This window comes from Pagrus major, chromosome 7 (genome assembly GCF_040436345.1).
Source record: "Pagrus major chromosome 7, Pma_NU_1.0".
NCBI lineage: Eukaryota > Metazoa > Chordata > Actinopteri > Spariformes > Sparidae > Pagrus > Pagrus major.
In genome coordinates this window covers 24,870,871-24,891,336 of record NC_133221.1, presented here as the reverse complement: position 1 = coordinate 24,891,336, position 20,466 = coordinate 24,870,871, and the positions used below count along the sequence as shown (strand labels likewise).

The 20,466-nt window shown below is 39.0% G+C and overlaps 1 protein-coding gene across 6 annotated transcripts; it reads right to left on the bottom strand.

Annotated features, from left to right (window-relative positions):
* Window positions 1–62: 62 nt before the first annotated feature.
* Window positions 63–19,923, bottom strand: nadka (NAD kinase a). Of its 6 annotated transcripts, none has more exons than XM_073469640.1 (12): window positions 19,774–19,923; window positions 17,671–17,840; window positions 15,792–15,875; window positions 7,344–7,473; window positions 6,516–6,624; window positions 6,318–6,403; window positions 6,111–6,213; window positions 5,825–5,967; window positions 5,089–5,188; window positions 3,281–3,438; window positions 3,058–3,140; window positions 63–2,611 (listed from the first exon to the last, which is right to left on the bottom strand). In XM_073469640.1, the coding sequence occupies exons 2-12, from the start codon at window positions 17,820–17,822 to the stop codon at window positions 2,464–2,466; spliced, it is 1,296 nt and encodes a 431-aa protein (XP_073325741.1). In that variant the 5' UTR covers window positions 17,823–17,840; window positions 19,774–19,923; the 3' UTR covers window positions 63–2,463. The 6 variants fall into 6 exon arrangements, with proteins under 6 accessions (XP_073325741.1, XP_073325745.1, XP_073325747.1 ...); XM_073469644.1 differs by having other exon boundaries at window positions 19,879–19,896; XM_073469646.1 differs by having other exon boundaries at window positions 19,785–19,854.
* Between the last annotated feature and the right edge of the window lie 543 nt (window positions 19,924–20,466).

The window sequence follows — 20,466 nt, the reverse complement described above, 5'->3', positions numbered from 1 at the left end:
TCAAAGTTACTGGTTTCAGGCGTGAAGCACGTTGATCAAACACAAGAACACACACTTCCTGGTTTACGTTTTCTCTGTTTATTAAAGTGCTCTGGAAAAAAAAAATAGCAGTATTCATATTAGAAATATTAACAAACTCACCGATACAAAAGTCAGAGTAAGAGGCTCTCAGAGTTACAAAAGTGAAAAGCACTTTAAGAGAAGAGGTGACGATGCTTCATAGAAAGGAGAAGTCAAAGCTGTCTGTAGAACTGGGGTTTTACTCTGACGACCAGCACTGGAAACAAACTGTATCGGTTGCCAGTTTCTGTTTTGACACGAGAACTTCATCTGAAAATTAGTCAATTCAAGTTGTCCTGGAATGCATTCGGCTCTATCTGATTGGACCTCACTGCACTTTGACCGTCTGCAGACCGAGACTGATAATTTCTAAAAACAGACTTTTCTTCATCAACAGAGTTACCAACTAAAGAAATTAATGTAAAAAAGTACCAAATAGACTCATTTTCAACAATGATACATTGTAAACTGGTAAATAAACATATAGACTTTACAAAATACATCCTATTCAAGCATCACATATATATATATATATGAACACATATAGTGTTAAAGGAATGATTGCCTTTTAAAACTCACTTGGTCCACTTGAGAGTTACAACAGGTGACGTGTTTTCACCCTGACACAATTAGTTGAGCCAATGTATATATTAACATTGAGACATTATATGTGAACAGATATGTAAAGTTAAGGTAGGCCACCTTAAAGTATTCAGCAAAGACTGTGAAGTAGCAAACTGATGAGAATGGATGCACCAATATCTAAAATAACAATTCTTCAACATACATACACAGAGTATTAAATCACCCACAGCCCACACACACACACACACACACACACACGCTGGTCTATAAAACCTACACAGAGTTCAGCTATGGCTTAGGAGACATTTTTAAAACACAGACGTTAAAAAGACGTTGAAGACATCCAAACTGTGGTCTCTCTGCTTGGAATTGATCATCTTGTCTCATTCTTGACACGCCATCCAACGCACTGACCACACACTGTGGACCGTGCTACGTAATACGGCTGGCCAATCAAGCGTCAACATGTGATTACAATGAAAACGCACAAATCACAGATCTGTGCGAGTGTATGATTAAAAAACATTACCATGATGTAAACCTTGAAAAATAAGATTTCTGTACATTAATGATACCAGTGTTTAAGGCACAGTCTGTACAGTCGGGCCACTATTGCCAAGAAGATGCACTGTAAATCTGCTCTTCCCCACTTTAAAATCGTCTAAAACATTTAATTCATTGATGGAATTAAATCATTTTTTTCTGATTTGAGTAACAGAAATAGGGAAAATTTTGATTTGACAGATTATTTTTGTTAAATTTTCCAGAGAATTGCAACGTGGCCTTCATCTTTACAGAGAGAACTATCGTGTTGTTAAGTAAGTAGTGGAAGTGTCCCTGCAATCTGTCTTAAAGATTAAAAGTGCTAGAACAGACCTGATAACACCCATCAAGAGTATTGCAATAACTGCTGTCCACAACTGACCTTGTGTGTCCCGACCCCTGCATTTCCTTTTGATTAAAAGTCAAAAAACGTTTCTTTACAAACTGAGCTCGAAAGGCTAGTTTTTACAATTTAAAAAAAGAAAACACAGGGACAGTCCTCGAACAATAGTGTGGCCAAACTCCATTCAAAAACCCACCATTTTAACATGCTCACATTAGAGCAGGACATGATATCTTTGGGGAATTTTACAGACTCCTCTATAATGTTGCATACTATCATAGAAACTTGGGTAGGTTACATGTGTAACCCCGGTTCTTTGAATAGAATGAATGAGTTTGATGAGGCTCGACATTCATGTTCAGAGCCCCGGAAATGTCCAATAAATTGTTAAACTAAACACATTTTTCATCATTTTTTTCCACAATATGTTCTTTCATTTTTTAGATTAATTATAGAATTTTCTGGTTTTTGTTTTCATGCCATGTCAGAATTTTTCATTTCAAAATGTCAACAGTGAAGAGTGGACTTACTCCACTGTAAAAAAACAAAAAAATGCTAAGTGATAAGTGATTTCTACACAAATTGGTTTATATATTGTTTTTTCATGGTATTATTGATCAAAAAAATACCTGTTTATTCATTTCATGTTATTTTCATTTGATTTAATTGAACACTCAGGGGTTTCATCGTTTGCCTCTAATTGCCACATTTGTCTACCACCTCAAAAACTTGTTAATTTACCACTGTTTTTTTGGGGTTTTTTTCTTATCATTTTAATTCTTATGAAAAGCAACATTAATATGATGGTTTGTTGAATGGAGTTTGGTGAGATCCGTAAAAGACAAAATGGCACAGAGCACGGTCAAGCTAAAACCAAGACCTCAGGAGTCCTGGAGACCTTGGAGAAGACCTCTAGGATCTTGGAAACGGCCTCAGAACTCCTCGTCCTCCGAGCTGAGGTAGTTCTGCTTCTTCCTCACGTTCCAGTGTAAACACTCGGCCAGGCTCTCAAACCAGTCGTTGACCGGGTCCCGGGAACAGATGGAAGGAACGGGGAAGCAGGAAGTGGTGATGGTAATACTGGAAAAAAGAGAAATCAGATGAGGTTTTGTGTCACAATGGCCGAATGACGAAAGGAAAGTCCAGGTATTTGCAATCACAAAAGCAAAGGGAAGGTGTTGACATCAGATTCAGGAACTTGACTTCCTTCTGAAGAAACACTGAGTATTTGTCTGAGAAGGGTTCAATAACTGGAAATGACTGGCAGCTCATTTCAAGCACCAGGAAGATGAATATACCTGGTGGAGTTACATAAAGACAGACTGGCCACAAGCCTATTAAGCAGGTTGATAAGGTTACATAACAAAGCCTACAAGTGTTGAGGCAGCTGCTGGACCAGTTAAACTTATTATCCATTACAGAATCTGTGTGCTTTGCTTTGCTTTGCTTTGCTTTGCTTCATTTACTTGGCTTCACATGCTGTTTGTGTGGCTCAGGTTCGATGACCAGCAGGTATGTGGACTAACCTGTCTCCGTGGCAGATCTCTTGTCTCTTCCTTCCATCGAATGACACCCAAGCTGTGTTTCTGGCGTCCCGAGAGAGCATTATCTAGATAAAAAAAAAAAAAAAAGGACACGCAATGAATGCAGAAAGGTCACAGAAAGAACAAGATTTTGTTTTTTACCACTGAGAGAAAATATGAAATGAGATTTCCTCATTCGTTAATTATAAACAGTGGATGTACACACCTTGAGCTCCACCCCGGCAGGCACCACGATGGGTCTGAAGGAGAGCGAGTGTGGGCAGATGGGGGTGATCATGATGGCTGGTACGTTGGGATGGATCATGGAGGCTCCTGCTGCCACTGCATACGCTGTGCTTCCTGTAGGTGTCGATACTATCACACCTGAGTGGACACAGAGACACATGCACTCAGTGAATTAAAGCATGATATCAGGGCGAAGTTACAAACACTACCTTTCTCCTAAAAGCATGAAACAGAGTTACTGTTAGTCGTCCTTCACAATAAAAGCATCATCTCCACAAATGTCAACTACATAAAAGCTTATGGCACAAAAACAAATTATATGTTAAAAAGTATTCCTGATGGCCAGTGTTTTCATCTCGCACTAACACTCTGTAGTGCTTCAAGCAAAATGTATTTTATTCACAGAAGTGCTGCAACTAACAATTATTTTCTTTATCATTTTGATTAATATATTGATTGTTTTGACTATAAAATGTCAGAAAAGTTAGAAAATGGTGTAAAGCAGCAAATCTTCATGCTGCAACCAGAAAACATTTGACATTTTTCTGAAAGAGTGAGTCCATCCAGGTTTTCTTCTGGGCTTTTAAAATGGTCGCCCCCAGTCAGCCATTAGTAACGGCAGGCTAATAACCCGTTAAACGTTATTTCCTGATTGTGAGACTGTGGTTACTTTCTAAAGCACATAAACAATCCTGTGCGAAGACATTTTGACTATAAAACATACATACTTTGCCAAAGATTTGAATTTTTCAGATTTGAATACATAAGGAACACTACTGGGATGCTACAAAATGATATAAAAAAAAACATAAAAAAATTATAGACACAGCTTTAATAACTGACTTAATTATTTGAATATCAAAAGTGTACTCTCCCTATTTTACTCTGTAATTAGTTAAGTAATTGTTTTAGCACTAATTTAGACACAGATTTAATGTCAAGGGACTTCCTAATTAAATAAAGGTTCAATCAAATAAATAAAGAAAATAAAGGGTAGCTCTTTGGTTTTGCTCTTAAATAACAAAACTACTACGGGACTTTAATATATTATTATACCACATATTTTGAAAAACAGAGTATTATTGTTTCTATTTAATGGCACCTACATGTAGTTTAGTGTAATCGTAACTTCCCTGCCGTCGAGTTTACAATTTAACAGATGGACGTGTATCTTCATTTGCAAGTACGTCAATCCATTGACCCACCATGGGTGTTAATTTGCTACATGCTGTTTTGAAACATTTTGTGTAATTGTTAAGCGGCATGAACCTGCAGGTTGTCTGCAGCCAGCCGAAGAAACTCAAGGACATGACACGATACGTATGAATCATCGTCAAGTTTGTTTACTTGTGACCATTTTTTAGACTAAAATCTTTAGAATAGCTGTTTTTATTTCTTTTATTTATCTATTACTTCACTATATTTTGATTTGATTTGTATTTTGAATGAATGCCCTCTCTAACACAAAAGCAATGTCTAGAAACTTCTGTGCAAAGTCCAACTGCTTGCTGGGAGGCAAATGTCAGCCAGAGGTGCAGATACTAAACTTTGTCCTGTCCACAGATTTTCTTGTTTGGGCTGTCAGAGTGTATTAATACCACCCAGTCCAACGCTTGGCAGCCATACAGTATCAACATACAACACTGATCTGATTTACATGTCAGCACCCTCAGACTCTGGACTTGTTGAATGTTGGCGGCACAGTGCGGACCAGACTGACCCCATGTACTCTACTATTTACAGTTTCCCAGACCGATAAGCATGAAGACAGATTATGTGCCCACTCACCATCTCCCTGCACTGTGGTAATGAGGTGTCCATCCAGAAAGAGGTCGACATTGGAGAGATAGGATGACGGTCCTCTGTCCACCACCACCTCGTTCAGTACCTGAAACACAAACAGGGAACACACGTTAACTTTTGTGATGTCCACTTTTGAGCTTTGAGAAACCTGGATGTTCTCCTTCTCCCACAGAAGCACACATACTGCGGCTTGTAAACAACATATCCAGAATTCCAAACATTCTGAGATGGTGAGTAAACCATACACAGATAAACGTGGATCGTTAACACCACGTCTACACGAAACAAAACACTCTGCACCAGTAAACATATAACTGTCAAAGACTTTCAACCTCATACCTGAAACACTAATGACAGTGTTTACTCAAGTGCTCCCTTCACAACATGTTCAAAGCATGCAAGCATCCAGCGTGAGTACAGCCGAGTCATTATGACAAACCCCAGATAACCTGTTTAACTTAATCTCAGTCTAGGCTGAAGCTGTTGACGGATATAAAATTGTGGCATGTGTTGCTATATTATGATCCCCTGATTGGCTGCTCACATTATTTACAACTTTATGTGTGTTTCTTTTGAAGAACTGGAGCCAATCATCACCCGATGAACTGATGAACAGAACGATCTGTCCTCACGTCTTGGCAAAGAATGTGAGACTACTAATATTGGCAAAAGTCCACATGTCAAGACATATTGAAGTAGTGGTGTATGGTGCAGATGTTACCTGATACTGCATGGCTTTACGGCTACTTTCAATGTCCCCATTGGTCAGGATGATGCCCTTCTCCTCCATTCTGGCCTTCTTCTCCCAGTTCTCTTTAAGCACCCGGACTACCAAGCGACTTCGCAGGACGATGGCAGCATTACCTTTATTCAAATTATATATTTATATGAATATACAAAGTTTCTTTTGTGATTAAAAAACTGGAACACAACATATGCTTTACAAACACATCAGGAGTATCGTATAAAACCAGAGGCTGACAGACAAATTTAAGAGCATTCTGTACCTTCAATAATCTGGGTGACCTGAGACTGGTAGGTGTCAAATTTGAAAGGTGTCAGGAATCCCAAGGAGCCCAGGTGGAAGGCCATAACTGGTGGAACACTCTCCTACAAATAACAAAAGAATGACACGATTGTTATGTCGAACCAGTACGTGTAATAATACCCACAAAAGCTGTTTTCTAAAAACCCACGGAAGAGTGAACACACACCTGGAAGAGCGAAGATGCATACAGCAGAGTTCCATCTCCACCAAGACAGATGATGAAGTCTACGCGATTGGAGATGTCGTCAAGATCTGAGAAATACAAAGACAACAACCCTTTTAAATATCCCATCAAAAATCTTTGCTGATTTTTAATATATAGTGTCCAAACAACCATAGCAAAGAGACTGGTTAGATTTCATACCTTCTCTGAAAGTGCAGAATTTCTTAGTAATGGCCCCGAAGTTTTCATCACCTGAAATGGCTGGGTCCTCCAAAACTTTCTTTTCTACATAAACAATCATGTTTTTCACCTACAACAACACACACACAAAGACAAGATTAGCAACAGCCACTGCAAAATATTACAAAAGACAGTATCTCTGCTCACAAATACGGTTTTATTATGAGTAAGTGTTTCACTAGTTTGAAGACTCAGTGATTGGATGGTTACAAGTTGATCAAGATCAACAGGTTTCTTGCCTTTTTTTATTTTAAAGCGAGGACCTGAATGCAAGAGGGCAACACACACAGTGGTGTTACATTGATCCCTCACCAGCTTCCCACCAACAAACGCTGCTAATTACGTTCATTGTTAAAGGCCTCCCTATCACAGTTTGTGGTCAACACCGAGCACGACCAATACCATTTTTGGGGCCGATGCTGATAACGATATTTGGGACTAAAAAAATGTATATGTTATATCAGCTAATATACAGACCACAAGTGATCGCTCAAATATGGTTACACATACACACAGAAATATATGTAACGGAGGCTGGATATTTGACTTTAACTTTACAATTAAACAATAAACTTTAATGTCTAAATTTACATCAGTGTACTGAAACAATAAACTTCACTGGAAATGTAATAATTATAAATCACTCCAAGCCTCATTTTCTGCTTTATTATCTCTACACAAAAAAGTTTTCATTTCGGCACACATCAGACAACATACATGTGCGATACCCATTTTTATTAGTTAGGCTCTAGTCAGCACTGAGTGGTATCAGTGAACACGTGGTCTTACCTCAGTGAGGAATATGCAGAGCTCTTTGAAAGGCTCCAGCAGACTGGCATCTCGAATCTTCTTGATGACAAGGACACTTTTGGGTGGCTTGTTCCACGTCAGTCTCTGGCTGGCGGGGTCCTGAATGTGCCTGAACACACAAACACAACTTTTACCTCAGGAGGGCAAAACAGACTCAAGGCTCACTTAATAAGGATTCCCCCTTACTTATATCAGCAAAGACCTGAACCAGATCCTGGCTGATGTAAGATCTGTTATCCAACTGAAGAATCAGTCATAACCAGGATTGCAAAGTAGCTGTCCAATTAGCGTCTTGGCTTATAGTCTGGCTCTGTTGCCAGATACTGCAGACCTACGTGTCTTCTGCAGGGTCATGACCTAAACCTTACTCCTCACAGTAAGTCAGGGACACTAGTAGCACCATGCAAAGTGTTTACACAAAGACAAAGGCAAGAAAAGCAGGAGTGGTGTTTTGAGATTCAAAAAAGGGGCAAAGATCTCTTTTAAAACTTGTGAAGATATTTTCAAAACATGACACAAGAATGACTAAACCAACAGGGAGAGCGAAAGGCTAAGAGCTGAAACATATAAAATCATATGGAAAATGAGGTGAACTAGCCAAGGGGTAAAGTCTGGGCCGACATTGATACTAAAGTCTGTTCATGTCTCTCATTAGTTTCAGCTCTGTCATACATGTTAGGCAGCTACTGATTGGACAACAGGCTCAGTCAAGTTCTTATACAAGAATTCATTTTCGTGACACTGTTACAGCCTTGAAGCAATCATTTTCTAAAGACAAGTTTTGTATCGCTAAATGTCAGTGTTAATAGGTAGAACCACTGCATGCATGTCTCAATAATCGATTAACGGTGATGATTATCAAATGTTTCTTTTAAGGTTGCAACTTTGAAAAATGGTTCATGGATACTGTGTAGTTGCTGTTTATAAACCTTTACAACTGCTTTAGAAAATGTTCATACGGTTAATGTTAAAATAACTGTTTGCTTCAAATGGCTGGTAAATTAGCATCAGTATCACACGAGGACATTCACACCGATCACACGTGGAGAATGGTAGTTTCAAGCCTTGTTATCAGTGGACGTCACCAAGACGGTAAAGAGAGAATAAGGACGTGGTTCCAACTTCACATCTGCCAAAAGCAACTAACAATTTCACTCATTCAACTTTAGCTCTGCCCCGAACTTGTTCCCTCTGGTCATGTATGATATCTCTACTCAGACAAACAGTTTGTTTGTTGTCTAGGGGTAGACCGATTATTGGTGTGGTCGATTATCGCGGCCGAAGCATTTTTCCGATTATCGGTATCTTTGTTTTTTGTGTTTATTTGCAGATAAATAAATACATTTTAAAATATTATATATTTATTTATCTTTTACGAGACCCAAGGACGCTCTACACAGTAGGAAAAAAAACAGACAACCAAACAAAAAGACAAATAAACAAACAAGTAACAAAACTGAGTGTCTGCTGGGGAAGCAGTGTTCGTAGAGGCTGTAGTGAACAGGTGGTGTTTGAGGCTGAAAATGGAAATACTGAAGCAAAGTACCTAAAAATTTTACGTAAGTACAGTACTTGAGTACATTTCATCACTGGTTATTCTCACCTTTGAATAAAGATTTTTATTTTTTCTCTAAACGTGTATCACCTCCAATTATTGGTTATCCGTCTCCTGAATTACTATAATCAGTATCAGCCCTGTTAAAACATATTGGTCGACTCCTACTGTCCTCAGCTCGAAATAAATCTTATAGTTATCACACAAAATCTTATTCCATACAACTGCCTTGGTTGATTAAAAGGTTAATGCGAAATAATGCCACCAGACCCTGCGAGTCTCTCCCCACCTGTGGAAACTACCAGGGGAACATTTTACATCTAGTGAAATCAGCTGTTGTAATGTCTGAAAGAAAAACTTCTCTTTTATGATCCTGAACATAGTTTGTTCTGACATAAGAAAGCAGAACATTCAAATATTCTGTTCCTGTTTCTTTTACCGCTCAAAAAGGACCAAAACCACCTAAAAGATATAATGTAGCTTAATAATAAACACTACAAACTAAAGCTGTAAAATTTCCAGGGATTATTTACAAAAGGCAGAAATGACTTCTTAATCATTATACTGTGCAGGCTATCGTAGATGGAGGCAAACATTAACCTCTAGTGAAACACTTCCTCAAAGAAGTGAACCTGTTTGATCCAAACCTGAACAGGTACAATCTGTGTGCAGGCCTGGTTTCAACGACAAACAATGGGACACAAAGCAAAACTTCATTAGCATGTGAAGCGGCGACGAGCTGTGATCTATTCATGGACAACTTCTCCTCTGACCAACCTCAAAGCATCAGAACCCTGACCTTCCCCTTTCATTCAGCAACCCCGCTCTGTCCAAACCACAGGGACAGGCTGTTACAACAGCCGGACTGTGATAACATGCAAACAAAGCCACTAGGAACATGTTAGAACTGCGATTACACTTTGATACTGCCATTGAACCTTCATATCACATCAGCCTCCAGAATCTGTATCAGTCCAACCATGCACCCATTTTCACACAATCATTTTCTTATTTAAAAAGAGCCAAAAATTATTTTCAACTTTGTCTAAACTTTTTGTACATCACACATCAGTTTAATATTACTTTTAGCTCACTGCTGTGAAGCTCTCTGGACATCTGTGGGAGTAATCCACACACTGTCTGGTGCTGCCAGTAAATATTTCACCAATAAAACATGTTGAGAAAGACACAGGGATGCTCCTCTCACCATTTCCACACTTTGTTCTCACTGTTGTTCCCAGCAGTGTCCTGTAATATGCACTGGTCGAACTTCATGGCTGTCCACATGTACTGTAACAAGGATGCTGCGTCAGGTCAACTCAGCTGGAGAACAGGGCTCTGTCCCGGTGGCAAGCGCACGCAAAACAAAAGCATATTCTGCCTTTAACAACTTCCTCGAATGCTGCACATTGTAGAGCAGCTGGAGCGACTGAGTCAGATCACTTCTTGCGGTCGAGCTGTTGAGTCAGCCACCGGTTTTCTGAGGGGCTGAGAGTGTCTCCATGCGCTGGTGGCATCAGCTGACAACTCCTCGAGCGGGATTCACCGTGGCTATATTTATCCCTGCTCAGGACTTAACAGTAAAACCTTCCTGGTGCATTGTGCTGCTGAGTTAAAGCTTTCACTGAACTTAAAGCATGATTTCATCTCAGCCCCCGCCTACTCAGGCTGTGCTGAGCACGCCCATTTCAGGGAAGGGCTTTTCTTATGAGACAGGTGTGATTTACTGAAATACAACTCTCACATGGCTACCCCTAAAACTAGAATATCCACTGTAATGACAGCTATGATAACACAATAAGCTATCTGTGCAATCTGTGCAAACGCACATTGTAGCACTGTGATTAATCACGAAAATGTTTACATTCATACTTATTTAAAAAGCTTGATATTCCCCATTTTATTAAAAGGTGACGTGCAGATAGGGGAAGTACAGGGTAGGAAGAATACATCAGCTGAGCTATGTGGGTGAATTGCATCATCACATGTTATGGGAATACAACAGGATGGACTTGAGCTTCCTTTTGCCGTACTACAGTCACCATGATAACTTAAACGTGGCCACTTCTGTTCATTGGTAAACAATAAACTTGTTCCTGTATAACTTACTGACAGTCTTTATCTGAAGAACTATGGACTTGGAGTACCTGCATGAGGTCATGTACTGTAAAAAAGGAGCATGCAGTGTAATTCGCTGTAATTGGACCAAAAATGCCATAAACATTGAATAAATTCCAGTATTCTTGTTTCCATTTCATCTCTTCCCAAATATTATTGCACATTTGCATGACACTGACAAATCCATTCCATTCCTACTATTCATATTGACATTTTGTGTGTTGTCTTCTTTTATTATCTTCTCCTTAGTCTAGGCTTCCCTGTGTTTGGCTTGACTGTTGAGTGTTTATTCTATACTACTGTCTTCCTGAGTTTCCATTTTTTACTTCGTCTGTAAAAGCACTTTGAAAAGCACTTTTAGTGTTACAGGGTATATTCAGGAATCCTGAAGTTAAGACCTTTTTAAAGAGCCTTTCCATACATTTTAAGACCTCATCACCACTTCAATGTATAACTGGTTTCATCAGCGACACACTTTAACTTACATTTACTATTTATTGATTGTAAGATAGCACCAGTAAACAGTCTTGGTTTGTGATAACTCCTTATCAATACGACATAATTCAAATAGGCGAGGTGGGAACAAAGCACAAGAGAATGAACTGAGTGACTAACCCAATGCAAGGTTTATTAGAAAGACACCATTAGAAACCAGTATTTGACCAATAAACAAAGCAGTTGACAAAATTAAAAATGAAATATATTAAACCTTGAGGTGAGCTTCAGGAGGGTCATGCCATGTAGGAACTCCCTCACAAACACCCAGTGATGGAAGAAGTATTAAAATCTTTTACTAAAGACAAAGTAGCAATACAACAATGTAAAAGTACCTCACAACAGGTAAAAGTCCTGCATTCAAAATCCTACTTACGTCAAAGTAAAGTATTATCAGCTAAAAGTATTAAAGAGAACCCTGTGACTGATATATAATTAGATAATTTATCATTAGATTATTAATAATGCATCAATTCTGTTGTAGCTGTAAGTACTTTATATACTATGAGATAGTTTCATCCAGTGGTTCCCAACCTAGGGCATGGGCCACTCCAAAGGTTCACAAGATAAATCTGAGGCGTGCTGAGATTATTGATGGGGTACAAAATGAGGAAAAAAGTTCTGCTACGCAAATTTGTATTATTTTTCTGAGAACTAATCTTGGCTTTTTTTTGTGAAATAGTTCAGAGTTTGACCTCTCAGAGCCTCAGATATCTATTTAAATTAAACCATATGAGGAGTTAAGAGGGCAAATGTCTGGTAACAACTCATGGTTACGCAATGATTAAATTCAGGCAAACTTTACCTATTTGGATAAATATACATATTGAAAACAAGCTATAGAATTGTATACATTGGAAAATGGCATTTAAGGATTTTAATACTTTTTAAGGGCCTTAATTTTTGCTAAATTGATTTATCAACTTTTAATACTTTTTAAGACCCTGCATACATCCTGTCCTGTACAAAAATGTTATAATTGCATTAGAATTTATAATTCAGTGGGTACATCAATGTGGCAACCACTGCAGTTTCTTTTGCATGGTGATATTTTGATAATAAAATCTATTAACTGAACAGAAGATATTGAATATGTTGATTCATCATGACAAGTAGGCTCACAGAGGGATGACGTGATGGTTTTGTTTAAGAAGCCGATTATATAATGCAATGTCTAATGGGAGAGAATGTGGACCATAGTTCGCTGACAGGGCTGGCCCTAAAAATAATCCCTTTGGTTAATGTTATGTTAAGTTTCAGGGTGTGTTTGGGGACAGTCGTGATGGGCGGACACTCTCTGTAGTCAAACAACAAATTCTGCATCTGTATCACAACCACACCTTCCAAAGAGAATGACTGAAGCGGTCAGTTTCCACTATGGATGGAATTTCAGGTACAGTATTTCTCAGTGGAACTAGGTCTTCCTGAAATTACTACAGCGTCAACTTTAGTTTGGAACAAAAATAGCCTGGTGGCTACTTTTAACCTGTCTAGCAGCTTTGAGGAAACTAATCCTTCAACTGCCGCTGCCCAAAACAAACATCACTGGGAGCCACTTATGTGACTGAGGGAGTCAAGAGGCCAACAGTCTGACTTGGCTGTGACGGGAAAACACCAAGAGGCTTTTATAACTCTGCTTACTGACTCATTAAGTAGATCCATGCAAAAGTTCCAGCAGGTGTGTTCAGCTTTTATCGATAACGTGTCAGAATGATCTTGATATGATTCTGTAGTAATTCGTGTTGTATTGCATCACACAAGGTATGTTATATTGCTAGGTGTGGGCGGTGTCGGTGAGAAGGAAACAAATGTATTCAATGAAATGTTTATTGCCGGGCTTTTCCATTGGATTACTTGCAAATATAAAAGTAGGATCATATGACACCATATGAACAGTGTAGGAAATCAGTATGAATAATTTCAAATAATCAGTATCGATAGTGTAATATCGATACTGATTATTTGAAGCTGTTCTCAAGGTTGTGTTAAAATTTACAGTGGTATCGAACATGTTATCAAATAATGATATATTTCAAGGTATTGTATCGAAGTTACAAATTTCAGACGCCTATGGTGAAAGTAGTACGTTTATGTACAAGCAGCTGTAAGTGAGCTTAAAATACATAAAATATAATCAAAACAACCAACTCAATAATAATATAAAATGAACTTGGTATTATCATTTAAATCTGCATAAATAAGTAAATAAGATTATGAATCTGAGCAGGCATTCAGCGCAAACTTTTCACACAACAAACATTTCAAATTGAATCAGAAAGGTCCTAGATATGCTGTTCTACTGGTTTCAGGGGCTCTTTGCTTTCAGTCTGGTAATCAGAAAGTCAATCACATTCTCAGTTAAATTGAGATCAGGTGACCGTCTGGGCCGTTTCGCGTGTTTAACCCCTATAAATTCATTGGATGCCTCTGAATGTTTAGCACTATTTTCCTACTGCACTCTGAACTCACAGTCACAGTTAGATTTAGCAGCAGATGAAATCCACTGTGCTGGAGTCGAGCTAAAATAATGAAAAACACGTCACTGCCTTCATATTTTATAATTTCACGATCACTTGACCTGGCATCATATTAAAAATAAAAGAATTACTGCAGATGCAGTTATGTAACATATTAGCTTGACAAACACATTTTTAATATCAGTATGGAGCCTTTGACAGTTGTATTAGTGCAGCCGTAAATCACAGCCTTGGTTTAAAGAGGTCACTTTATTACTTTTTGATGGGACAGTACAGTATGCAACGTTCCCATACAGTATGCAATACTGAGGTGACATGAAGAGGATATTAGGAAATGTGAGAGGAAGATTGGGTTCATGAGGTTAAAAGCTTCTCATAAATAACCAGTTTAGTAGAAGTATAACAGAGTAAAGATCAGTTTACTGTATTCAGTTACAGGAGTTCTAAATTCTTATAATATAAATTATAATAGTAATAGAATAGATAATATGAAAAATATAAAAAGATATTAAATATATAACATCTATTAAAATGTTGCTGACAGGTGTGTAAGTCACAAACAGGATTCTTAGAACCTGCTCAAACAAGGTTTTTCATGCTCGGCATCTTTTATGAATTGAACGTAAGAAAATGGTCTTAAAGTTAAAGTGCAAATTTCAGAACATTTTTGTAAATGGGCCTCTGGTGTAGTAAAATGACCAGTGAATGAACATTTAATCCTTTTATATCAGGATATAATATCAATATATTGCCCAGTCCAAACCCACGTTAAAACTTAATTTAATAAAGTTTAATGAAGTTTAATAAAGAGAAGAGTGTTTATCTGTTTATTTTTAGCATGTGGAGAAACTGCACCAGAGCACTGACAAGGAATGGCTTTCATGATGTGTATTTATACACAAAAAAAGTTACATTACCCTACATCCCATTGACTTTCAACAGGGAGGAAGCTTCCGGTTAAAGCTGTATGCTAAGATGGTCAAACCATTAAGTACTATGTGGTAATTTGTTTTTCTGTTGGCAGTCAGCTGTACCAGCCTGGCCTTGTGTTGTTGGAGGTAAAGTTTCTTACCTTTTTAACAAGACATGTTTACAGTTCCACCTATTTTACAATTTGCATGTTTGAATGTTTTTTTTGACCTCCACCATTTTATGTAGTCTGGGGAAACTGTATGTTTTAACCAAATAAGTAATCTGCATCTGACAGCTACCTGTTCCAGTTAAAATGGTAGTGAGCACATCAATGCTGATCCAAAGAAAAGTGTAATATTAACAGTGTCACAACTGACCCCACACCTCAGAGTCATTACTGGCCCAACAAGATCTAAAAGAGACAACAAGCGGCTTTCATGGTTTTTGTTGTTGCACGGACTAAATTGACACTTGAAAATTGAAAATTACACTGCCTTATGACTGTAACAAAAAATAACTATCAACTTGTTTACCACATCTATCTTCAAACTTGGCCTACACTATGATCTCAAGTACACACCATTTGAAGATTTGTGACTGCATCCTGTGGTTGTGACGCTATCATGTTGACAACATCTGTCTACAGACAGACATGTAAACACCTGGCAAAGTAATCAAAACCGCTTCAAAGTTTCTGCTACAATTGTTGTCCCCAGGACATTTTGCCATGATCACACACACACAAACACACGTGCGCACGCACGCGCGCGCACACACACACACACACACACACACACACACACACACACACACACACACACACACACACATTCCAACTGATGCATACCCTGTTTGCTCTATTTGACTTACATCACTGCATGTGGATTCTGGAGCATGCATGCCTTTGGCCCAAATGTGGTCACAGGGCTTGGTCCATGAAGAGACTGAGTCCTCCTGAAAGACAGGATGACAAAGACAAACGTTCAGGTTTTAACGACCGAAACTGCCAGACAACAATGCAAATAAACACCTGTAGAAGAACAAAACAAGACAGCTTAATTAAAATTAAAGTAAAAGCTTAATTTTGTTTTAGCTGTGATATGTAAAATCACTTTTCCGTCATTTACAGGACTAACTGGAGAATTGTCGATGTTGGCTGCCGATGGAGGTCTCTAACATTTTCTACATAAACATTTGAATGCAAAGTTTCTAATCAAATAAATCCCACTTTCATTTCTCGGTTTTTAAAGAAAAAGGAGAAGTGAGGCCACAGTGATTGAGACATAGAGACTGAGCATGTGCGGAAGGATTTCCACTATTCAATTCATCATCAGCTGAGGTCAGACTCTGTCATACACTCGGGGTCATTTCTTTGGTCCATCTAATGTATTGTTGAACATGAGAATGTGCTAAAAGTTCTCTGATGCTGGTACCAACAAATACAAAGGCAGGTATATGGGCCTGTCAGATGCTCACACTTGAAATCCACACTGAATGTTATTCTGATATAATCATTCTGGAGGGATCAAAGTAATCTGAGCGGACAGAAAGACTTTTACCGTCTACCCAGAGAATAAAAATATTTCAATCCAAAATTAGATCTTCATCAGCTTATTTTTATCTCCTCCTCTTTGGTTTTAAAATGTTTCATCCCATCCCATAAATCTAATAACAGGCTAATTCGCACAAAAGGGAAGGAAATTCTTCAAATATCACCCACAATCAAAGGTTATCCAGCCATGTTAAATATTAAAATGTTAGACTACGCTCAGCTTGACCTAAACTCTGACTTTATTTCAGGCTTTTAATCAAACTCACACACAGACTCATAGCATATTTCAGCCAAGGGAACCCCCTTCCCACTTCTTGTTGTGAGTCACTGCCCTATAGTCATGAAGTAACCCTAGAGAATTCATCACCCTCCTATACAGATTTTAAGACAGGAGTTTGTTGACCTCGATTCATGACCACACTTTTCTGTTAAATGTCATACAATGAGTGTCTTTTCCAGAAGTAGGATGTACTCAATCAATTTGTATTTGTAGGAGGGTGTTTCAACATTTTGGAAAAGTCTAGTCTTTAAATGAAATGTTTACTTCCTTGTTTCCTCATCAATAATTGAACAGGCATGATTTGCACCCACAGGACATGTTAAGCCTTTTCACTTCTCCTTAACAGAAACCCCATCACTGTTGCTAAAACACATAAACAAAGCTCTTGCAACATCCACAGTGAACAAACATTTCAGGCCACAGGCGTTATGTTTGCCTGACGCCATCCCTGTGACGGTTAAAGGGATTGTACACATACATTTGCATTTCTCGACATCCTAAGATGGTGCAACACGGATCATGTCACAAGTCTGTTTTGAAAATGCTTCTCATTACATGGAACCTAAAGCAACAGCAGCTGTTCACAAGTACCACACAGCAATAACTCAGTCAGTTGTTTGTGTCGTGGCTATGTAGTCTATTAAATCTACGAATCTACCCGTCCTAGACATGTTCTTTCAGCTCATCATTTTAAGGCAACACATTATCTAAAACTGACATGACAAGTTAGGTAACCTCATAAACAGCAATACAGATGTACAAATTAAACAAAGTAAAGTTAGTAAAAGCTTTTATTTTTATTAATTTATGGTCTAGGAAAGGATGGCATTATGACCTATAGCCTCCAAACACAATGACGGGCTTATCATCACCTAGAAGAATCATGTTCAACGTGTGGACCCCTGTTCAACACCCACCTGTACTCAGAGGAGCTGCCAGCTGAGGAGGTGCTCAGGCTGCGGGTCTTCCTGTTGCGTCTACCCAGGCTGCGGCCAGGGACCTCCCCTCCATCACAGGTGGAGCAGCAATACGGGGCAGCTTCCACTCTCACCTCCTCTCCACCGTCCATCTCAAACAGCCAGGCAAACTGACAGGGCAAACCAATCATTGGCAAAGCTTGAGTCTAATGTTAACAGGCATACAATCATTGGTCAACTTAGTTACACAGATAGGCAGTCTTGATCCAATCTGCCATCTATGGTGGGAACGCAGCTCCAAACTCAATTGAAAAAACAGGCAATTTAATTGATGCTTTATAAAAGCCTTACAAATAAGTATTATACGTATAGTATACATTGATAAATGACAGTTATATATATTCGTCTATAATTCGGCACACATATAATCCAACAGGCCGCACACATTTCTCCAAATTTTCAACTTATAATGTAGGTTTTACAACATGTCTTCGCCAAATTAGCAGTAGCGCCGAGATCGAAAAGTGGCTGAAGGTATGTCGATTGCTGCTCAGCGGCATATACCGTTGCCTAGAGTGGCATACCGATTCCTAGACTGGCATATACCGATCCCCAGACTGGTATACAGATCCTTGGAGTGGTATATACCGATCCCCAGACTGGTATACAGATCCTTGGAGTGGTATGCTGCTATTATGCCGCTGTTATTCCACCGACACATGACGGTATGTGCCGCTTGAGATTGTTATGGCACTGAGTGACAGTTGGGTGGTTACCGCCCCCTGATGAATATGTGGGTTTTTTTAGTCTTTATTGACAATGCTAACGTAACACATTGCCGTAAATAAAGGAACGTATGTATTTTATGTTGTTGGGATGTAAGCATATATACAGTAATTACACGTGGGACTCTTGCGATATGATAGTAAAGTAATATGTCTAAATTTCTACCTATAAACTACTTAAACTAATGAAAGCGCTAGCCTTAGCTAACATGGCTAATGTTAGCCCAGCCACCGTAGCCAGTCTGAGTAATCGATAGCAGAAACTTTGAGCCAACCACCCAACTGTCACTCAGTGCCATAACAATCTCAAGCGGCACATACCGTCATGTGTCGGTGGAATAACAGCGGCATAATAGCAGCATACCACTCCAAGGATCTGTATACCAGTCTGGGGATCGGTATATACCACTCCAAGGATCTGTATACCAGTCTGGGGATCGGTATATAACACTCTAAGGATCTGTATACCAGTCTGGGGATCGGTATATAACACTCTAAGGATCTGTATACCAGTCTGGGGATCGGTATATGCCAGTCTGGGGATCGGTATATACCACTCCAAGGATCTGTATACCAGTCTGGGGATCGGTATATGCCAGTCTGGGGATCGGTATATACCACTCCAAGGATCTGTATACCAGTCTGGGGATCGGTATATGCCAGTCTAGGAATCGGTATGCCACTCTAGGGAACGGTATATGCCGCTGAGCAGCAATCGACATACCTTCAGCCACTTTTCGATCTCGGCGTCACTCCAAATTAGTTACAGAAAAGCAATGGCGTTACTGCTGCTTTAAACTAACTCTAAGTCGAACATTATATCATTTTAAAACAAAGGCTACCGAAATTTGTCTAACAATCCAAGAAAACTCTAAGGTCATGCTTAAGAACAGTGTAAAGCAGCACAATGGCGGAGTTCATGGATTATAATGAAGTTTTTACGAGTTCCAACATTTGAGGTTAACCTACCGTTGGCTAGCCGGCTGGATAAATAGCTAGCTAGAACCTAGCTACATACAGTTTAATAACTATGTCACAGCTAGGCGAGGTTAGCAGTCTCGTTGTCATTGATGCTAGCCAGCTTTGTCAATCGTAATTTTCCCGAAAACATAATTATCCATGAACATAAGCTACAACAAGAGCTCCACCGACACACATAGCTGTTATAAGCGGATGAATGGTGACGGAGCCAGATGCTAGAACATTCACAGTGAGGTTGTCTCGCTACGCTAGTGTTAAGCTAGTTAGCGAGCTAAGCTAGTAGTTAGGCATGTTCAACAAAAAGCGTTATATCAACCACCTCTGTGGCCCACACTACCTTGTACCCACAACGTTACAGGGGACCACACAAAGTTGGAGCGCAGCGAACTGCCGTAGGATCAGAGCCTCGCCATTATTAGGTAATAATATTACACCATCTTACTTTACAAGAGAGCTGTCAACAGTCAGCCCATCACTTCCTGATACTGAGCGACCAATCACAGGCCGCCTCCTCGTCGATGTCATGTTGGACGACTTCACCAACCTGCGATCAACAGTGTCAACATGTCCAACTCTCCCAGTGCGTGGCAGGGACAAACAACCATGGCATGACATTATTATAAAGAAGTCACATTGTACACACTTTTTTAATCAAACCAAAGTCATAGCTGCAGTATGAATTAAATGATAAGTCTCTTTAATTGTTTTGCAGTTCAGTTCAGTTGTGGATTCACAACTTAATCCACTGGCTTTTGGTTTGTATGTTTTATTTCATATGTAACTGTCCAACACTGGAGACCACATTGAAAATCTCTGATATTTTTATTTAAACCTGGAAATAATCAAAGTCTAAGGATTAAGAAACGTTCACAGAGTTATGTTATGACATATAAAATGCAGATGTATTTAAGATCCTGACCTGCACTGTTTCTAGGTCGGCAACAAATTGAAATAAATTTGTGGTTTAACTCGTTTGTACAAAAAGGTCAGATTTCCTTGAATTGTATCCACTGAAGCATGTGTTCAGATA

Coding starts and splice junctions, on each gene's coding strand:
- nadka (XM_073469640.1), bottom strand. CDS start 17,822: ATGGACGGTGGAGAGGAGGTGAGAGTGGAAGCTGCCCCGTATTGCTGC. Junction 6,625..7,343: donor TCTGCATATTCCTCACTGAG/GTAAGACCACGT, acceptor GTGTTGTTGTAG/GTGAAAAACATGATTGTTTA. Junction 5,968..6,110: donor GGTCACCCAGATTATTGAAG/GTACAGAATGCT, acceptor ATTTGAATAAAG/GTAATGCTGCCATCGTCCTG.